Below are 21,973 nucleotides of genomic sequence, written 5' to 3'. Positions count from 1 at the left end.
TTATTGGAAAATTGGTACTCCTAGAGCAGCTATTTATATTATGCAGAGATTGTCATTTATACTATGTTCAGGTACAGGCTTGAATCGTTGAATTCCGGAACGAAGGTACAGCAAAACAATTGGGAAATATAGAGGCGAACATGTTTATGTTCTTTATTTCTTAATTAATCATGTTTTTGTAGAGCTTTGAAAAAATGACCACTAAGTATTTAATGGGTATAACTTGGAATCAAACAGAACTGGCATTCGGGTTTTCGTAGAATTATGATAAGGACAGTAGGGTACGGGCTTGCAAAGCCTAGAACTCAGCAGCCTATATTATTTTCTCATTCTACTTTTTTCCGGTTTGGTAATATTCCCATTTTCATCCCCCCGCAAAGCAGTTTACGGAAGGAAACCGAATTGCAAAACTTATTATCATAATTTTACCATCAACCTCCTCCCTATTAGTGGAGCTGATACTCACACATAAAGAAATATTTCAACAATCGAGTAGAATATCCGACACTAGTTCTCGAATTTCAAGGAAATGCAAAAAAATTATGCCTTCGAGCTGAGTAGGCTCAGTTGCGTTCGCATAATCGAGTGAAACATTTTGGCATTATTGAAAAACTTGGTCTTTCGGTTGCTGTGGTTTGAAAGATTACGTATTAAAGTGTTTCTTTTTGACAGGATAGAAGGAGGTGACGAACGCTTAAATTTCCACCAGGAATCACGAAGCTTTAAATCTTCGTGTGAACTTTATGGTATATGAAAACCCCAGAGAAAAATTACAATGATTACAATAATTTATAGGGCGGTGAATGAAATATATATAATTACTTTAACGTTTCTATTGTTTTAATGGCACCATCTGCCAGCTATCGGCTGATAGAAAACTTTTCCCTCTAGGGAACGAAAAACAATCAATATTTAACCATGCCGTTTCAATCGAAAAGCACTACAGCAATTTGTGGATGCTAGAAATCCTTCAGAGAGAAATTATGTCGAACTATTTGTTGTTTCATTAAATTAGAAACCTATTGACTTTATACCACCGATAGGTATACAAAATAGATGCCATTGATAAGTATGCAAATGAGGGAAAATTGAGAAATCTTACACCAAATGACGAAATGGTGTAAAAAAATCTTCTCTATGTTTCTCCGAATTTATGGAATTTCCGAATTTAATTACAACTGTTGCGTTAAAAATATATTTTGAGCACCTTTCGAATCTTCACATCTCTACGCATTTTGAGAAATCTATTTACTAAAATGTTTATAAAATACATTACGATTGCTCTAAAATTTCTTTAAATCCAAACAAACATAGCACATGTCGAGCTTTGTAGCCGCAAGGTTACAGAGTCCGCTTTGACAAGCGAGTGGTGACAGGTTCGAATTTCAGTAGAACCAAGCTATACGTTAGCAAAAAGGACTTTAAGTATGGGTTTATTCTCTGGCTCTTACACACAAAAATCTTCTCTCCAGACCTAATAACCACTGGTCTAAAGCTTCGATAATATCATAGACTATAGCACGTTATACGCTGTTAGAATGATAGCCTGCGGAGGATATGATAAGGTCGATAAGGAAGGAAGTAGGTTACTAAGTCTGAAGGAGAAGACAAAAAGCACTTTCACACGGAGCAGGTTACTTCTCAATAAGTAACACTGCAAAAGGGTAGAAAAAAAAAAAACAAAAATGTGCGAACAGCAAAAACGTCCGGACAATGCCACAAAAGATCAAAACACTACTGGTCGCAGTGAGGTCCATACAAAAAAAAACAGAACGTGAAAATTTTTGATAGTTCGGAAATATTTTTCGTTGACTGATCATCTGTGGTTTACTTTTGGCCTCGAATTTTTATCTTTTTTTACTGAATTTATCATTATGCTTGCGTCGTCAGATTCTAACGCGGCTGCTTCCTACATTTGCTTGGAAGGATTGTATTTGCATGTTACGAGGGGGTTGGTATTATCAGGGATAGAGATAGCAAAGTAAACGCCGATGGCATCGAATTGCCAAAATAATTGGTTTTTTGATAGTAATGCTGGATATCACATGTCTATTCGGAAGGTATAACGACTGCGTAATGCTTATGTTTTGTATAAAATCTTATATTTATATTTTCCCCATGGCTGCGTGCATAACTCACTAATGTTTTTTCAGTGGTTTAGTACTGAATTATTTCCATATAATAAAAGATTATTTCCATATACGTGAACTAAAAAAGGCAAAAAAATTTAAAATAAATGATAAATTTTTCAATGTAAAATCAAGAGTTGACTCCAGAGCCGCCGACGCGCAAATCTACAAAATCTTTCTCCTTCGCAAGTTACAAAATCCTAACTTGAATAAATGATTATCTACCAAATCAATCAACACCTCCATCGTCGCTTCCTCCACAGTACCCAACACACGTAGTCCCGCTGGCAAAAGTGACAGAATGACATTCAGCAGCTCAACCATAACAAATCTGCCATGTCACGGAAGGATTCAGTGGCCTGAGTAATAGACCAATAGAGAAGTGATCCGCCAATCTCCTCTATTAGCACCCTACGGTCGCTCTGCTTTTGGTACATCGCTTCCGACACTCATTTGTATTCTAGCAAGAAAAACTCGGAAACAGATTTAAAGTTGTGCACTGTGCCACAACAACCCTTTTCGATCTGTTTGTGGAAACCCCCACCCTCACCCCAGTATGGTGGCGGTAGTGAAGTGACACTTTGTCGTTCGCTTCTGCTTCGAGCTAAACTTTTTGGAACTGTTGTCCGACTAACACTTGAGATGTGCACGGACAGTCAATTTGGTATGATTGAATTCTACTGAGTTGATGCGGGATAAAATCTTTAGTTGCTCTTGTTAACTATGTAAATTGAATATTATGTTCGATTTATTTTTATTTTTTGTCACAAAAAACCGATTTTTTTGTTTTCAAAAACATCTGCTCGAATCCTAACATGCTTTTCACAATTCATGCTTCTTTTTACTGTGTGGCTTACCATAGCAAAAAATGCTGGTGCTTCTGAGCCTTCGTGTACACTTTTATGCAACATGAATAAATAATGCTTCATAAAAGAAGAAAAATGCTTTCAGCCTCTCCACAGCTTAACTTGATAACAATCAATCTAAATTGCTCAATAAACAGAGAGCTTGAAAAACATTCAAGCTAGCTTCGAGTTTTGTATACGCAACGCTAGTTCTACAAGCAGAGAACAAACATTTCTAAAACAACAGTGTTTGTTTTCCGATCGGATTTTTTGCCCTACTGTTTATAAATCAAAGTACATCATCGGAAGACGCCAGCTAAAACGATGACGGCCAGCCACTGACTGCCGCTGAAAGGAATGGTGTTTTTTTTTTAATCTAATCTTTAGAATGCTCATCAAATAAACCTAATGCTCAATCAAACTTTCATAGAACACGTGGATCCTGTCAGCGTCAACAGTAGCTGTTAAGAAGTTGAGAATAAAATTGCCCAAGGGAGACCTCATGTGAATCAGTCTAAAATAGAAAACATTCTAACACATTGCCGTGTGCTATCGACTTAACAGGAACCCCTCCACATCCCTCGTCACCCGAATCTGTCAATCAATTGTCAATGGCGCTACCAACAACTGAACCGAAAAGCATATGACGGGAGATTTCGTGGGTTTTTGCTCTTTGCGACTGGTAATGTACAGCGGAACATTAGAAGCATAGGTTTACATTGATTCGCTTTTACGATTTCTTCAAAGGATCTTATTCGTTACAAGGTGCACACGGTTCGCGCCCTCGGTAGCGTAGTAGCGTAAACAGAGACCCTGCCAATCACGACTGTAGCGTATACACAGTTCTGCTTCGAATTTTTAAGACATCGAGGCAACTGCAGGAAATACTTGTAGGTGAATCTCAGAGAGTTTATCGTGAGAAATGCTCTACTGTAGATGAAATGAACACCTGGTAATAATTTGTACTGGAGCTCAAAATGAAAAAAGAGCTTTTCAACCATTCCTGTGAGTATTGTTGTCTCTAGCCGCCTCGGGAGTGCGTCAAGTTTTCTGGGATTTCAATAAGCTTTTCCCGTAAGCAAATGTAAAAACAACGAACCCGATGAGCAATTATTCTGCGGCCTATTGAGGCTCTTTCGATGCGGCTAGGAGCGCCAAAGTTCACAAGAACTGGTAAAAAAATCCAGTTTGAGCTCTAGGGCAACACCAGTATATCAAAGTCCTGAAATTAGATACTCGTGGTGGTTATTACAGTTGTACCATACCAAAATAGTGATCAACGATGAACTAATCCTTGGTGGTGTACAGGCGAACCATTGGCATGCTCGTGATCTTTTAGCGGAATGTAATCATTGGATAACTGGTTTATGTCGTTATTCCGTGATAAGATGTTGGTTCGCATTAACATCTCTAATGCCGACGATTCCCGATCAGAAGAGCATAACTAAAACATTACAAAATTCTATCAACGCGAGATACAAATAACATATTTTAATACAATTTTGAATTTTTCCATATAATTTTGATAACAAAATTGAATCTGAATGAGTTATAATAACAAAACTTGAAATGAAGTAGTTCTGAAACAAGTCTAACTAATTTTTCGTTTTTATCAAAACCTATTTTTCTAACAATGTTTGCTAATATACTGTTCTGTATACTATCTGATTTTGTTAGAAAACTGATATATTAGTAACAAACTTTGATATGTGTTTGATACTAGTAGAATTATTTCTGTTATAATTTCTGTTATTTTAACACCTAACGGGATCAAATTGAAAACACAGCCTGTAAGGTTTTCCCCGTAACAAACTAACAGCTTCTGTTACATTTCTGTTTTTTCTTTCTGATCGGGTTGTCTATCACTTGACACTGAAAAAAGATTTTTGACCACAATGTTGCTAACTTAGCATTATCATTTCAATTGTTTTCTTGTGAATCCTGTGGAAACTGTTCGAGTTCGGCGATCAGTACACATTGTTGGTTGATATACAAATTTCATCGTAGAATTGTATAACAGTGAGATATCGATTTTTATTGTGCAGGATGTTGTGATTACTGTTTGGAACACTTGTGCGTATATTATCTTCAGAATCGTACACATACCAACTAATTTGAAACATACATGAGTTAACACTATTCATTTGTAACTTCAAATTGAAGTTATGAAAATAATGCTTTCGATTTAGACTATAATTTATAAAACGAACCATCTGCTACTATTTTAGTATACAGCATAAAGTCATTAACAGAAATTCTGGTGGATTGCCAGTTTTAAATACAAATATGTATGCATAAATACTCGAACATAAAATTACATGACATTTCGGACTGCGATCAAAGTAATCAAAAAACACCAGGTTTGAGACCGATGCCGTATCGAGCAAAAAAAGTCTATCTACACACGAACTGTTGCGTGCGCGCTGATTGGGGCGGTAATTATTGAGTATTTCGTTAATTTATTTACGGCTCGGTTGCCATAATTCTGGATGCCACCGTCAAATGACAGATACGAACAAGTTGGAAACAGACAACAATAGTAGTATGTACGATGAATACAACAGCGAAAACTAACGTCCTGATGAGAGTGCTGTGGTACAAGAACCGAACATGCCCACCCCCCCGCTCCCCCTGCCATCATACTCATCATCAGTTTCTGTTTTTTTTTCTCTTATACCGAAACCGTTCATGTGCCTCCCATGCAGAACACCGAGATGAAACGGTTCCGAAAGCGACCGCATTGAAACATTTATTATGCCACCTCATGACTCGAGAGGTAATTGTTTCGGACGGTTGTGACATTTCGAGTAGCAGCCAGAAAAGTAATAATGCCAGTGTGGCGTCAATAATATCGAGAGAATCGATTTATGGAATTAGAACTTAAAATAAATTGAAGTATAGGTAAATGCGAGACAAGAATAATTCAATTCCATTGGTAACATTCAATACAAAAAGTATTAAGTATAGTCATTTTAGTTTTTTCAAACGAGACTCCAAAATCTAAATCAGAGCTTGGTACGTGTTGGCTAGTAAATTGTTATACAACCATATAAAGATTCCCTCTATGATGGGACTTCACACAAACTGTTGGAAGTATATAGGTCATTTCCACGGTTATTGTTTACATGATTTTCATAACATTATAAAAATATAAATAGCCATTAAGATTTAATAATCTGCTCGTCAAAGCTGCTGTAAAGACAACGTTGACCTATTTTTGCCCCTACAAGAACAAACACTACTGCTGTGATACATAAGTGACCCACCACCGGCTGGTAGCCAATAAATGTTGACAAGGGCTGACATTCTTTTCGGTCTGGAATAGCCACTATGAGAAAATCAAACGACTTCCTCGCCCCGAAATCCTGAGTTTCATTCATTCTAATCAAGTTTCGTCCATAATCTGACTCCATTTCAGGTTAGGATGGAGGCAAACAAACATACGAATAAGCCAAACAAAGTTACTACTAAGCAACTGCGGTAGGGTGGGTGACTTCGCTAAATAAGCTTGCCACTGATTCACGAGATCGAAAACAAAAACTGAATGAATGTGCATGGGGAGGTCGGCAGAGAAAACAGCAACGCACTTTGGAAGCTTTAACTAGGGGAAGGAAAAACCATGCGTTCGGATAAAACATTTCGATTTTCGTAATGTTGATGCCCAGTAATCACGAAAACTCAACACAAACAGTTGCGCGATTGAAAGTTATTGGATCCGCTGTCAGAATGTTTGGTTTTACATAAGTTTTTGGTTTTAATTGCAACAATAGTAGATTCTTAGATGTTCAAACATTGAAGTTGTGAAATGAATATTGGAGAAATGGAACGTTCATTATTAAACTTAACTTCATCACTCTAATCTGAATATTTATTTTCTAGGGGAACTGCAAACCTTATTTTGCACGAACAGCTAACTAACATTTTAACCGCTTCAGTTCCGTTTTTTTTTAAGCTCATTCAAATGATTCCTTTTCTGGGTTGTATTAGTAAACAGCTACTATATTCTGAACGAGGAAAATATTTTAAAAGAAATTTATAGTTGAACTAACATTATTCTGATATCCTGACTATATTGCAGACTGCACGAACTGCCATGGAATCTCACCACAACAGATGACAAGCACAGAAGTGTTGGCAGAACAGAACTCTCACGCCATTTTCACGGGTCCAGAATAGTTTGCTCTACAAATCCAACAATACTTTGGTTTGCGCTTGTCTCGTCTCACAGTTTGAGGATTAAGCAATCAACCCGCAGGTAAAGGTGAAAACAAAACTCACCGAAAAAAACGAGTTGTCGAATTTCATCCAAAGAAAGTCCTGTCACGATGGTCCTTCGGCGAGACAGGGGGTTGGTGCAGGCCTTACAAGCCAGCCGTAAAAACCATCAGCACAGGAAGCAAACAATGTAAATACGGATCAGAACAATCGGCAAAGCCCCAGGATCATAGAACTGTTGTATACTGGAAGGGAGTATCGGTATCTAGGCATAGAGATGGGTACTCCGTCTATCAGAGCTGCGACATCATATACGAACTGGGCCCAGCTTTCATTGTGATGGGCAAAATTCAGAAGCCCGTGATTGGGTGGTGCCCAACGAACATCAGAATGTGCAAGTTGAGGATTAGAGGCCGCCTCTTCAACATTAGCATCATTAATGTGCACAGCTCTCTAGTCAGTTGAGGTGAAGATAAGGACGCTTTTAATACGCAGCTAGGGCGTGCATACGATATCTGCTCAAGACATGACGTCAAAATCGTTATCGAAGAACTTAATGCTCAGGTCGGCCAGGAGGATTTTAGACCGTTTATTGGGAAGTTCAGCGCACACCGGCTCACGAACGAAAACGGCTTTCCACCCATTGACTTCGTAACCTCCAAAAACATGGCCATACGTAGTGTCTGCTTCCAGCAACCCTCTTATATCGGTACACCTGGAGATCACGATAAACAGAACATTTAGGAAGGCTCTTCTCAGAAAGTATCGTCGGCCGAACCTATTGATTCTGACCGCTATCTCCAGATGGTCAAAATGCTCCAAAGGCTTTCGGTTGTCAACAATATTCGCAGCGTCGCTCGCCATGATCTGGAGCAACTTAAGCTGCCCAAAGCAGCCATGACCTGACAGTATCTGCGTCAGGTGAAAGTTAACTTCCCCACGGCGCCTCTTGACCCATCTGGTTATCTCCAAAATGAGTCGGTGCGTCCATCTACCTTTGATAGAATTGGACCATTTCAGCTGCCACCTGACCATCGATGTTGACCTTCTGGTGGTCCGTATACCTCTTGTGTCACGTTGGTCGAAGCACTCTACAATGATGCTGATAGGCATCATGCCAGCCAGGACGCATATTGCCTCGTTTGACGAGGTGACTGGAAGTACCCAACGCTTTCGACCACACGGGTACGCTATATCTGAGTATGGACGTTGCCAGCTAGCTAGCAGCTTCTGCCTGCTGCTAAATACTGCCGAGCTATTTGACATCATGCGCGATAATGCCGCTATAGTTGTGGAAGCTTTCTTGCAGGCACAGTCGACGTGGCTCCCAAACGTAAGCTTGTCGTCGACCATTACTCCCAAGAGCTTCGAAGATCGGTATGAGGCGATAGTGCATCCACCGGCATTATTCGCCGCCTTCCGTTCCGATATACGGTTTTTCACTACGTTGATCTCTGCCTTTTGATGCGCTAATTCCAGTTTCCTGGAGTGCATCCAATCCTCAACTACGTGTATGGATAGCGCGGCTTTCAACTCGACCTCGCTGACTGACTTTCCGCAGACTTCGAGAATTATATCGTCTGCAAAGCCCACAATTACCATTCCCGCTGGGAGCTGAAGCTTCAGCATGCCGTCATACATGGCATTCCACAGTACCAGACCCAGGATGGAACCTTGCGGTACCCCTGCGGTAATCGTGACGCATTTCTGACCCTTATGTGTGTTGTAGACCAGCACTCGATTCTAGAAGTAGCTCTCCAGAATCTGGTACAGTGGTACAGCACCGGCACTCCGAGACTCCGAAGCGCGTAGGCTATAGAGTCCCAGCTGGCGCTATTGAACGCGTTTTTCACGTCTAGCGTGACAATTACGCAATCGCGAATGACGATGGTGTGCTACCTCGGCTGTTTTGGTGACGGAGAGGATAGCTTGACAGACCGGCTTCACTCTCGGTGAATCTCACAAGGTCGCTAGTCACTAGCCCTAAATCTTGAGAACTGTCAGGAGACAGTTCGCACAGAGAGAAGAAGAAGAATCTCACAAGTCTGTTGAGGAATACCCTCTCAAGCACCTTGCTCGCTGTGTCTAGCAGACAGATTGGTCTATATGCCGATGACTCACCTGATGGTTTCCCGGCCTTCGACAGTAATACCAGTCTCTGTCACTTCTACTTATACGGGAAGAGACAGTCGTCAGGGCATTTCTGCATGACCGCTCTGAACAATCCGAGGGCTACCTTTGGAATTCGCGCTGTTTGGAAAATCTGGACATACCGCTCCCACGATAAGTGAAGTTCAGGAAGCTATCAAGCAGTCTACAAAGTGCTCTCCCAGATTAGCAGGAAAGTTTGTGGGAAGTTTTTGGGAAGGTTTTGTGGATGGGCGATCGAATAAAGACCAAATCTTCTCGCTGCGGTAGATCCTCAAAAAGTGTCGCGAATATCAAATCCCCAGTTATTAATCGATTTTAAGGCCGCTTACGATACTATCGACTGCGTAGAACTTTAGAAAATCATGGACGGAAATGGTTTCCCGACGAAACTAACAAGACTGATCAAGGAAGCGAGTAAAGGCGCTATATCCTTGGTTTCGAAACCCGAACATAAGGAGGAAATGCCTATGTTCCATCCGAGAAGATTGGTCAACAAAGGAGTATAATTTCTTAGCTTTATCACTCCCAACAAATTATATACTAACTCATATTTGAATCTTACATGCGGATCGGTTGGTACGGTATGTCCCCGTTTTTAGATTATATTGTATTATATTGCGCTACAAGAAAAACGTATGGAAATCATTTTTTAATATAAAAAATGATGGATATCATTTTCCAGGATTCTTTCCAGTACTGGCTGTGATAGAGTAGACTAGACTAGACTAGACTAGACTAGAAACTAACAAGACTGATTAAGGCCACGATGAATGGTGTACAGTGGTGTGTGATGATTCCGGGTGCGTTATCAAACCCTTTTGAAACACGTAAGGGAATTTACCAAGACGAAGGTCTTTTCTGCCTTCTGGTCAACTTTGCACTTGACGGTGTAATGTAACATGTCCTTTAACATGCAAGACAGCATCTTCAATAAATCAAGTCAGTTCATCTGCTTCGCTGACGACGTGGACCTTGTCAAAAGGACGTTCCAGACGGTCGCTGAACAGCACACGAAGCTGAAACGTGAATTAGAAAAGGTTAGATTGAAGGTGAATACTTTGAAGACCAAGTATCTGCTAGCAGGGGGAATCAAGAGCAGGGGCCTAGTGTGGTTGGTAACGTCTCCACCAACCACGCTCGACGCCTGGGTTCGATTCCCACCGCCGACATAGGTGTCGATGGTTGTGAGGTGGCGTGATCCACTCACAACCAACCCAACTGGTCTAGATTCAATCCTAGCCGACACCGGGAGATTTTCTGAGGCGAAAAATCTCTGGGATCACGCCTTCCATCGCATGAGGAAGTAAAGACGTTAGCGCCGGTTCGTTAATAAACGGGTCGTGAGTTAGGATCCTGGGTGTGGAGTCGCCTCCCTGGGCGTCGGTGATTGGCCACAACAGTGGCGGAACTAGACCGACGGAAAATAAGCGAGAATAAAAAAAAGCAGGGGGAATCGTGTGCGATGAGGCCCGTATAAGCAGTAGCGTAGTAATCGACGGAGATGAGTTCGAGGTGGTTGACAAATTTGTATACCTCGGATCATTGGTAACGTCAGATAACAACCACAGTAGTGAAGTCCGCGGACGTATCGTATCTGTAAGTAGGCTCTTCTACGGACTCCATAAGACCTTGAGGTCTGGTAAACTTCGCCACCGTACCAAGTGCACTACAAGACGCTTATAAGACCGGTAGTCCTCTACCATCTTCAGCGGAGTATGTGAGGATGGCGAATCTGCGGCGAGCACAATATCTAGCATGTCGCAATAGCTGGAAGGGTACAAAGGGAAGGACATGTTGTAAGGATGCCGGACAACAATCCCGGTGTTGAACACGACGGAGAGGCGTGCAACGAGCTATGTATTTGAACTAAGTGGAGCAAGATCTTGGTAGTGTAGGAAGCTCAAAAAAGACAAGCTGACATGGAGTAAGTTGGCGCAATATTGTGACGCAGATGAAATTCTGAGGGAAGTTGCACCAGAAAAGGAAGTTAGTAAATAAGTAAGTATGTATAGTGCAGTTTGGAATTATAAATATATAAAGAGTATAGGGTTTTTAGTAAAAGAGTACGAAGACGACATTGTAAAATGAATATATAGCTTTCTAAATTTTTGGCGTCAAGGCAAATAACTTGTGGGACTACTCTCATGAGTAATTGGTTGCAGAAATCTTTGTGTTAATTTTAAAAAGTAAGAGTAAATAAGTATTGTAATAACAGTAGAAACAGTGAAAAACGAAAAAGAAGCGACAGGAGTGAAAATATAAAAAAAATATGAATGATTTCTTGCATTTTCTCTTGTGTATTTAATTTGCACTTGGAGTGCAAATTAAAAGGCAACCGTTCAATGTTTGCTGAGAAAAAGTATTACATCATTCTTCCCTTATTTTATACTAATCCATTGATTGGATAATAACTAAATTTGACTGGATTTTTCTTACTCAAGGAACGAACTACGTTACATAATCATTATACAACTTTAATCGCTAGTTCTCATCAGATAGAGGAAACAACAAACTGCTGCGGCCAATCGATTTTTTTTTGTATTTTCAAAATAAACATAGAACCGGTATACGCGGCCGATCTCGCACACTTCGTAGCAGCACCACTATCAAATTGTTGTTTATTATGCTGATATGCCCCGCTCGTGCGCGCAACCCATTCGCCGGCGGCATCATCCAGAATGGGGCAGAGCAATCGCAAGCTGTGGAAGGGTTCATAAGGCACCGTGTGCTCGGTAAATTGCGCGACCTGATAAGACTGAACGGTGTCTTTTGTTTGCTCAGTTGTATTTAAGCGGAATTAAAATTACCATTGAGCATCTTCCACCGCAACATTTTTTTTCTTTTATATGTATGATGCTCGAGAAGAGCTCACGTCACATCTGTGCACGATATCGAAAAAGCGTGAAGACAATAACAATATTTCAACATTAAAACGTTCTCGTTTAGCAGTAGTAGCAACTGACCGAAAGATGTGTGACAATCAATTTAAACACCAGGTCAAGTTCAACTGGTACTCGTAATAGAGTTTAAATTTCACTGGCTGCTGATATATGGAAATTTTCCATCTCTATGTGTGTATTTCGGTTGAAAGCTCAAGTGATAGTGGACATACCCACTGATTGTCAGCAGCAGTGAAATTGAAACAACGACACCCACCACGGTCTTTTTATAATCTCGAAGCTGCGTTTTGTAGGATACCGCTGTTGTGTTCAGCAAAAGTAGCAAAATTGTTTCGAATGTGTTCATGAGTGCGTGCATTGCAATCTAATTTTCACCATGACTGCACGTTAAGATGCTGCTGAAAACAAAATTCATCTGCTGCTGAAGTATTTCTGAGAAAGGCGCAGCAGTAATTCGATTTATTATAGCATTTTTTGTTATTATCACTTTCATTCCTTGCCAGACACACGCGCTACTCGCGGGAGACATTCGCATCCGATTTTTTGTAAAGTTGAAATAAATAAATAAAAATATTTATAAAATGAGACAATATAGAGCATCCAGCGCTTTTAGAAAAATAATTCAAATTTGGTAAAATGTTCGATTACATTTTCACCAGAACTATTGGTTCAAGTTCACGACCCTGATGCTGACCCAGAATGGTAAGATGTTGCCACAAAGCAAAAAATACTCTTATTTTTCCCAATAGCACCCTATGAAGGCACGTGCAAAAGATAAAAAAATTGTTCTACACGCATGATCTGTTTTAAGTAACAGTAAGTTGAATTGACCGTACATCCCTTACAAATTGCGAGCCCAGCAAGTAGAAATAAACACTCATTACCATGACCGTATTCCTAAATAAAAAATATCAGCAGTTACTGTGCGAAATTGTTGGTTGTCTAAATCGGGCTAAGTCTGTACTGCAATAACGAGATGCTGCGCCCAGATTTGTCGCTTCATCGCAATGTAAAACATTCATTTTACCAGTATAACCGAATTATGCGCATTCGGAATTTGGGTTCGAGGTCCCGGCTTAATGACAACTCGAGACGATAAAAACAAGTGTGATAAACAAACCACAATCCGACCGAAGCGAGAGCCAGCGTCGGAACCGGCTCGGGCCGCTTAGCGAAAACACATTTCTTCCCGGATTTCACTAGCGACTTCTGATGATGAGATTTTCCGACACCCACATTACGCGTGTGATATCGCGCGATCAGGGAAAAACAAAAATTTTCCACTTGTTTTCAGGCTACGTTTTGCGTTTCTTCCACCGAAAAGCTGTGCCATCACTACGAAAACTGATTTGGTTAAAAAAAGGAAGCAGAAGACCGTGTTTAAAGAGATTTAATCGCAGCACCATGACCCATCAGTTGACTTTCCGCGCTTTCAGATTTTCATTCCTGTGATCATAGACCATTATGTGCTGATGCTGAAAAATAATAAAAATCTATCTTTTTCAATATCATCTGAACTTGAGACGATAACTTAGAATTAGCGGAGTATTTTCATCCGAACAGCTGGTGGGAGGGAAAACAACACCGTGTGAGGAAGGAGTAAAAATAAATCGCGAATAACAAGACATTCCGAGCGATATTTCTAACATTGTTTTCAGTTTTTGTTTGCAATTCCCTTACAATGTATGTAAAAAAATGCTTCTTGTTCTAGTCATTCAATCATGAGGGATCCATTGTGCTAAAGAAAGACGTATTTTATTGTGACAAGCAGACAGCTGTCGCAAAATCCTTTTTTTTCGCAACCTTAAGCGACCTGGTTCGACATATGATGTATATCTTGAGCTTTCGTATAACTTATAATTTTGCGGCAAACATCCATGTATTCAAACTAATCAAAACGAGAATCTTACTAGGGAGAATGGCATTTGAAATGGAAATAATACAAAACGATAATAAGAAATGATAAATTAATTTTGAAGTTGTGCCACAATTATGATGACGATAGAAAAATATGATTAAGTTCTGATGATATATGTCGATGGGATGATGACAAAATAATGGTGAACTAATAAAAAATAATAATAGTAGAGTACTTTTAAAAAAAAATAGCAAAATAATTGAATTACACTGGTCGACAAAAACGAATACAGCTTTTGCCTTAGAGCTCAAACTGGCCTATGAACACTTCCACGCGCGCTAGGGGTACCAGAATTCACAAAAATGCTTGGAAAGCTATAATCTTTCATAGTTTTCCAGTTTGAGCTCTAGGAAAAAACCTGTGTGGGCCAGTGTTATTGAATGTTAGGATGAAAAAATAATAAAATGATGTAATGACAAAATGTCAAAATAATAAAATGATAGAAGAGCGCATCGTAATTCCGGCCAACGAAAATCCTTAATTCATTTTCGTTTTTTTGCAAACAGCAATATTTCCACAGCGGTCAAGCTTTAAATAAAAAGCGATAAAAATAACTAACCATTAAGCTGTAACACGCACCGAATCCTACCCCGTTTATTGCGGAACGATCGTTAGAAAGAAATGCACAGTAAACCGGACAGCATAACTTTCTTCCAATGGGGAGCCCTATGGTCTATCAGACCATATATACTCCGATCAGTGTGCGCCGATTGAGGTCAAAAACGGTCTGCACTGACCGTATAGAAAATGCAACTAGCAAACACTAGTGCAGAGCAATCGTTTTCAAAATGTATCCAAATAATCGTAAATCTTCTCTCCCACCGCATCGATAACGATGATGACGATGATGGGTGGCAATAGAGATAAGAAATGGCACAAAGAACTCCTCCTTTCAAATTGGACGCATAGTCCTTCCCCAAACGTGTTTGGCTTTATTCCTTTCAGCAGACCGTTGTCTCGTTGCAGGTAGTTGGACATAAAAAATTTTTTTTTTTTATTCTCGTTTATTTTCCGTCGGTCTAGTTCCGCCACTGTTGTGGCCAATCACCGACGCCCAGGGAGGCGACTCCACACCCAGGACCCTAACTCACGACCCGTTTATTAACGGACCGGCGCCAACGGCTTTACTTCCTCATGCGATGGAAGGCGTGATCCCAGAGATTTTTCGCCTCAGAAAATCTCCCGGTGTCGGCTAGGATTGAATCTAGACCAGTTGGGTTGGTTGTGAGTGGATCACGCCACCTCACAACCATCGACACCTATGTCGGCGGTGGGATTCGAACCCAGGCGTCGAGCGTGGTTGACGGAGACGTTACCAACCACACTAGGCCCCCGCTCAGGACATAAAAAAATGATGGTATCCCTAAAATCGGGGCTGAAATTGAATCCAAAACACCAAAACGTAACTTTAAGGAAAATTTTCAATCACATTGGAAGTGAGCGATTTGGCATCATTAAACAGTAAACTTTGTCTCTATTCCGCAATGCTGCACCTCGGGCATTTCGCTGACAGAACAAAGTGTGAAAGAGACAGAACAAAGTGTGAAGACAAATCGCGAACAAATGCAGCTGCTAAATTGAAATCCAGTTCATTCTCCTCGTTACTGGCTAATGCAATTTGGAGCAGCGCTCAGTTAGCCGACGAAGTGGAATATGTATAATAAAAGTCGCGAATTTTCTCCCCGACGCAAGTCAACCAAATCTGCTCAGATTTCGTAGGTGCACCCAAAGTCGGCAAGATTGAAATAGTTCAAAGTTTTCTAACCAAAAACTCACGAGCTTTGAAGGTATTAGTTTTTCTGAGTTTGCTAACATAGCTAGTGAAAACGCAAATTTGATAAAACAAAATATTCAACTCGGAAGTACCCATCAGTTTCGGGTGTATTCGGAAAGTATAAAGTCGGACATAAAATAATGTGAAACTGAATAAATGGCAATTCTTTTTTTTTTTTGAACTTACAGCAAGAAACCGTACAACGAAATGGCAGTACGGTAGTTCTGTTCCCTCGCTAGTGGTGATTTGTTACGGTTCTTTAGTCGGATTGCAGCTATTTCCAGCGGCGGGACACCGGGAGTACAATAAAAAGGTCGAAGTACCATTTTATTTTGTGTGCAGAATCTGCTTCGTAATGAACGGGACAAGTTGCCGCAGTTGTTGCTATCGTACCAGTTTCTGAAAGCTCTCGACATTCGTTCCGGAGCTTAGAGATAATTGTGGCTATTGTATGTCATACCGATCTGGTATCTTGTGTGATTTACTTCCACGTTCCTGGATGCCATGGTTCACCGACCCGAAGAATATTGTCATGAATAAATGGGTGTCGGTTGTGTTTTCCCGTACGACATATTAGTAGTACATTTTCAAACGATGTGCATTGAAAATTTAATTAAGGTCGTACGACTAAAATGCATAATTATGCCACGCAATCCTTTTTACGACAGGGGGTCAAATACTGGGCGACCCATTTCAACCGACTAGTTGCCACACGCAACATATTTTCCAGGACTCGATAGCACGGCGACAAGGAACCGAAGAAAATATAATTAATTTTCAGTCAATTAACAAACACATGCTTGAAGTTCTGGGGAAAATGGAAATCCAAAAAAAAAAACAGTGGGTGGCTTTCCGGTTATGTTTATGGTTATTTCAAATTTTCTCGTGTTTATTTTGCTAGTAGTTGAATAAACGAATATCACGTGCATGATCTGCTGTATTTTTCCGTTCGTTGATGTTCTAAGTTGAGAGTTTTGGTTTGTTTGGGTTAACCACAGGCGACTATGAGTAGCTTCGCGCACAAAAATAGTACTGTCACCTGTGTATCACGCAGAGCACATGCTGTTCGCCATATGGAGGATATCGACGGGCACAGCATGTCAGTTCGAAATAACTCAAAACCACACTAACACGCACGACTGGTGCCCAAGCTCCCACCCATGTTGGTGCAGTTGTTCCCGCGTAAATCAGAGACAGAGCAATACTTGACAGATATAGACAGCGAACCATCCTCTCCCACTTTCCGATTACGGAACGCAGGGAGTATGACGAACGTATCAGCTGGTATGCAAATGGAACATTCTTGCACTTACCTGATGACGTGGTTGACGCAAACGATGCTGTGCGGCTTTTGCTTATCGTAAATAAGCGTCGCTTGCGTCACAACCCAAGCGTAACCGCCGGTACGGGCTAGAAACCGGTACCGAGCTGTTTCGCTTTGGCCTTTGCTGATCACTGAAAAGAGTGAGAGATAGTAGATGATTAGTAAGTTATCGAGTAGTATTTAAAAGAGTTGCGTCTAATGGACAAAATTTTCTAGTCTCCCTTATGAATGGCTTTCTTGCAAATCGATTTGATCTGTAATTATTTCTTACGTATTATAAGTTGAATCCCACGGATTGAGGCTCAAAATAAATTATGGGAAATAGTTCAATTGTCCGACGTTTCGGTCGTTTCTATGATGCGATGATTCTGTTTCATAGCTCAAGCGAGATTGTTATGTTTTGACCGGTACTGGCCAAGAATTCAACACCCTCCCCGCAGTAGGGGGAGGATCATGTGAAAATAAATTGTTATTGTGTTATTGTATCTTTGAGTATCGCGTACACTCTTGATATTACATTAAATAGATTTCAAATAAATTAGGGGCCATCCACATTCCACGTGGACAGATTTTTAACGATTTCGACCCCCCCCCCCCTCCTCCTCCGTGGACAACTGTCCACATGAATTCTAAAAAAATTGAATGGACATTACATCCCCCCCTCAAGGTTTCTTCTAGAGATGGTCGGGTTTGATGTTTTTAAAACCCGTACCCGACCCGAACCGAATTTTTTTTTCGGTCGAAACCCAACCCGAACCCGAAACTTTTTTTTTCGTTCAAACCCGAACCCGACCCGAACCCGAAAATTTTATTTCTTTGGAACCCGAACCCGAAATTGTGAAACCCGAACCCGACACGAACTCGAGATTTCATATATTTTATAATCGGGTTTCGGGTTTTCATACCCAAACCCGATTTGAACCCGACATTTTTAAACCCGAACCCGAAAATATTTTTTCACAAAACCCTAACCCGACCCGAAACCCGGCCATCTCTAGTTTCCTCGTGGAATGTGGAAGGCCCCCTTCGACAACTTTGCCGAAGACATTATACCGATCATACAAACCGTTTTGGCTCTAGAAATTATTTATTCTAACGGGAAAACTAACTTGCGAGAGAGTATTTTCTGGGCATATTACTGATAAAGTTGTGCATATCTACTATATAAAAATGGAATTCCGTTACGCTTGATCCTATTGATATTATTCCCTCCGTCTCTGTGGTGTACAGTAATCATTATCATGCAAAATTATGACTTTTCAAGCTGAATTTGCCTCTAAATCAAAATTCAAAGCGATGACATATGATTTTTTTTCATTAAAATGTTTGTTACGTTCAGGAAAAACATTCGAGGAAAAATAATTAGTCTCTGATTACTAAAACTTCAGATATTATTCACAATACTAAGTAAAACATGCGAAATATTGTGACTTTTTATACTGAATTTACCTCTAAATCAAAATTCGAAGCGATGATATGAGATTCTTTTTTCATTAAAATGTTTGTTAATGTTTAGGAAAGACATTTGAGGAAGAATAATTGATAGCTGATTACTAAAATTTGAGCTATTATTCAGAAAACTAAGAGAAAAAAGCAAAATTATGACTTTTTAAGCTCAATTTGCCTCTAAATCAAAATTCAAAGCAATGACATGTTATTCTTTATTCATTAAAATGGTTGTAATGTTAAGGAAAGACATTCGAGAAAAAAATAGTATCTGATTACTAAAACTTGAGATATTATTCACAAAACTACGTAAAACATGCAAACTTGTGAATTTTTGTGCAAAATTCACCTCTAAACCAAAATTAAAAGCGATGACATGAGATCCATTTTTCATTAAAATGTTTGTTAATGTTCAGGAAAGACATTCGAGGAAAAATAATTAATAGCTTATTACTAAAACTTGAAATATTATTCACAAAACTACGTAAGACATGTAAAATTATGACTTTTTATACTCAATTCGTCTCCAAATCAAAAAATTTCATTAAAAAGTTCGTTGATGTTCAAGAAAGACATTCGAGTAAAAATAACAGGTATTTGATTACAAAAACTCGAAATAATAATCACAAAACTACGTGAAAAATGCAAAACCAAGATTTTTATGGTTAATTCGTCTCTAAATCATAATTCAAAGCGATGACATGTGATTTTTTTCAATGAAATGTTCGTTTATGTTCAGGAATGACATTTGAGAAGAAATAATAGGTATCTGATTACTGAAAATGTTGATATTATTCACAAAACTAAGTAAAACGTGCAAAATCATGAATATTTAGGCTCAATTTGTCTGCAAATCAAAATTCAAAGCTATGATATGTGATTGTTTTCCAATAAAATGTTAGTTAATGTTCAGGAAAGACATTTGAGAAAAATAACACGTATCTTATTGCTAAAAGTTGACATATTACTCAAAAAACTACGCATATTCGAAACATTTTCGAAGATGATTTTCTGCATACAAAGAAACATCTCAAAATACTTTCTTTGATTTTTTTTGAAAAACATATTATACATGCAAAGCTTTGACTTTTTAAGCATAAGCTCAAATCGCATCTAAATAAAAATTCAAAACGATGACATGTGATTTTTCTTTCAATAAAATGTTCGTTGTTTCTTTACCATTTCCAAATATTTTTTGCAGAAAAATCCATGTTTTGAATCAGTGCGAGTCGAGTATAAAAAATTTACATTTCTGATGTATTCGTAGATTTGTGAATAGTAACACATTACGGGATTTGATTTTCTTTTTTACCTTTACCCAAACTAGATCTTGGAACATTTAGCTGGAGGAAAGGTCCCATTTCATTGGTTTGAACATAGATTAAAGAGGCGACTTAAGCATTGAAAGTCATTTTTTATTTTTACATAGTTTTGTCGATTAAACCACAATTGTTAATTATCAGAAAACCTTCACTTTTTCTCAGACGTGTTCCTTGGACACTAACAACCATTTTCATTTTGAAAAAAATCACAAGCATCTCTTTAGATTTCATTAAAGAGGAGAAATAAGCATGAATGGTCATGCTCAATTCTTCTTAGTTACTTTAATTTTCTAAAAAGAGGTTGTCAAATAGCCCGAATATCACCCAGTATAGGTATATTCGAAACTGGGATGACTCCACACAACATTTTCCAAAACGGCGGCTTCCGGCTTCAGAAAAATAACCTAAAGTGGTATTTGGCCAACCATTTCAATAATTCCGAAAGTGGAACTCCATACGTCGTTTGCAAATCCGATATGGCGACTTCCAGTTTATGTGTGTTCTGTTCTTAAAATATTGAAGTATTTAAAGTGATGATGAACGTATAAGATGTGAAATATATTTTAAGTAAGTTGTGCTAAAGCAGTAATGAATTATAAAAAACTAGTTGAACGTTCCCGGCGATGCTCGGGATCAAAGGTTTCGAAGATAGATTTTTTTATATTTCATTGCTGCATTAGCTCAACTCACTTCAAAAATATAATTCACATCTTATACTTCCATCCTCACTTTAAGTATTTCAATATTCTGAGAACGCACAGAACGGAAATACCCATATTGGATTGTTTTTTTTTTTGTGATTTTGGGCTGATTTACAGAAACTGGAAGTCACCATTTTGGATTTCAAAATGACGTATGGATTTTCACTTTAGAAAGTATTGAAATAGTTGGCCAAATATCACTTTAGAAGTCATGAATTTGCATGTTTCACGTAGTTTTGTGGATAATATATCAAATTTAGTAATCAGATATTTGTAATTTTTCTTCAAATGTCTTTTCTGAACGTTAACAAACATTTTAATAAAAAAAACACGTGTCATCGCTATAAAATGACGTATGGAGCTCCACTTTCGGAAGTATTGAAATTGTTGACCAAATATCACTTTAGGTTATTTTCCTGAAACCGGAAGTCGTCATTTTTTAATCCACAAAACTTCGTAGAAAATAAGAAAATAAAATGTTTTTAATGCTTAAGCTGCCTCTTAATCGATATTCAAACCAATGAATCGTGGCCTTTCCTCCAGCTAAATGTCCCAAGAGTTCTAGTTTGGATTAACGTAAAAAAAGGAAAACAGTAAGGTAAAGAGCTGAATGACCGTCTGGTTAAAAGCTCTCTAATAAAATCAAATTCAAATTCAAAAGTACAAAAGTAAATCGGATGCCGTGATATGTAACTATTCACAAAACTACGAAAACATCAGAAAAGTAACATGTTTATGCTCGAGACATGGATTATTCTGCAAAAAAAAATGTAGATGTTGAAAGAACAACGAACATTTTATTGAAAAAAAAAAACACAAATCATTGAATTTTGATTCAGAGGCGAATTGTGCATAAAAAGTCAAAATTTCACATGTATACGTATAAAACGTATAAATTCAAAAAAAATATTTTCAGGTGATTTTCTGTATTCTGTATGCTGTATGTGGTCCTCGTGGCTCTGTGGTGAGCGATGTCGATTGGCTCCTACACGGTTGTGATATCGGGTTTGATCCTCGATCAGGTCGAGAATTTTTTCGAACTGGAATTTTTTTCGGCTCAGCTTTGGGGCACGGTGTATCGTTGTACTTATGCTACAACATGCAAAATGTGCTAAAAACAATATCGAAAACAAATTTTCTCAACTAATCTGGTTGATCGAGAGCGCTATTAGCAGGCTAGCGTGCGATATTGTTGTGCTGTATACAAAAAATCATCTTCAAACATTCATTTTATATTTTAACATAAAC

General features: G+C 39.0%; 1 protein-coding gene across 2 annotated transcripts in view; it reads right to left on the bottom strand.

Moving 5' to 3' along the window:
• LOC129729310 (protein similar) overlaps positions 1–21,973 on the bottom strand; it is a 221,752-nt gene that overhangs the window by 94,826 nt on the left and 104,953 nt on the right. For both annotated transcript variants that reach the window (XM_055687839.1, XM_055687920.1), the window contains one exon: positions 17,246–17,387. In XM_055687839.1, coding sequence (XP_055543814.1) covers positions 17,246–17,387 — 142 coding nt within the window. The remainder of the gene's footprint in view (positions 1–17,245; positions 17,388–21,973) is intronic.

This window comes from Wyeomyia smithii, chromosome 1, assembly GCF_029784165.1.
Source record: "Wyeomyia smithii strain HCP4-BCI-WySm-NY-G18 chromosome 1, ASM2978416v1, whole genome shotgun sequence".
Classification (NCBI taxonomy): domain Eukaryota; kingdom Metazoa; phylum Arthropoda; class Insecta; order Diptera; family Culicidae; genus Wyeomyia; species Wyeomyia smithii.
The sequence above is the reverse complement of the archived record's forward strand: the minus strand, read 5'-3'. Positions and strand labels throughout refer to the sequence as shown.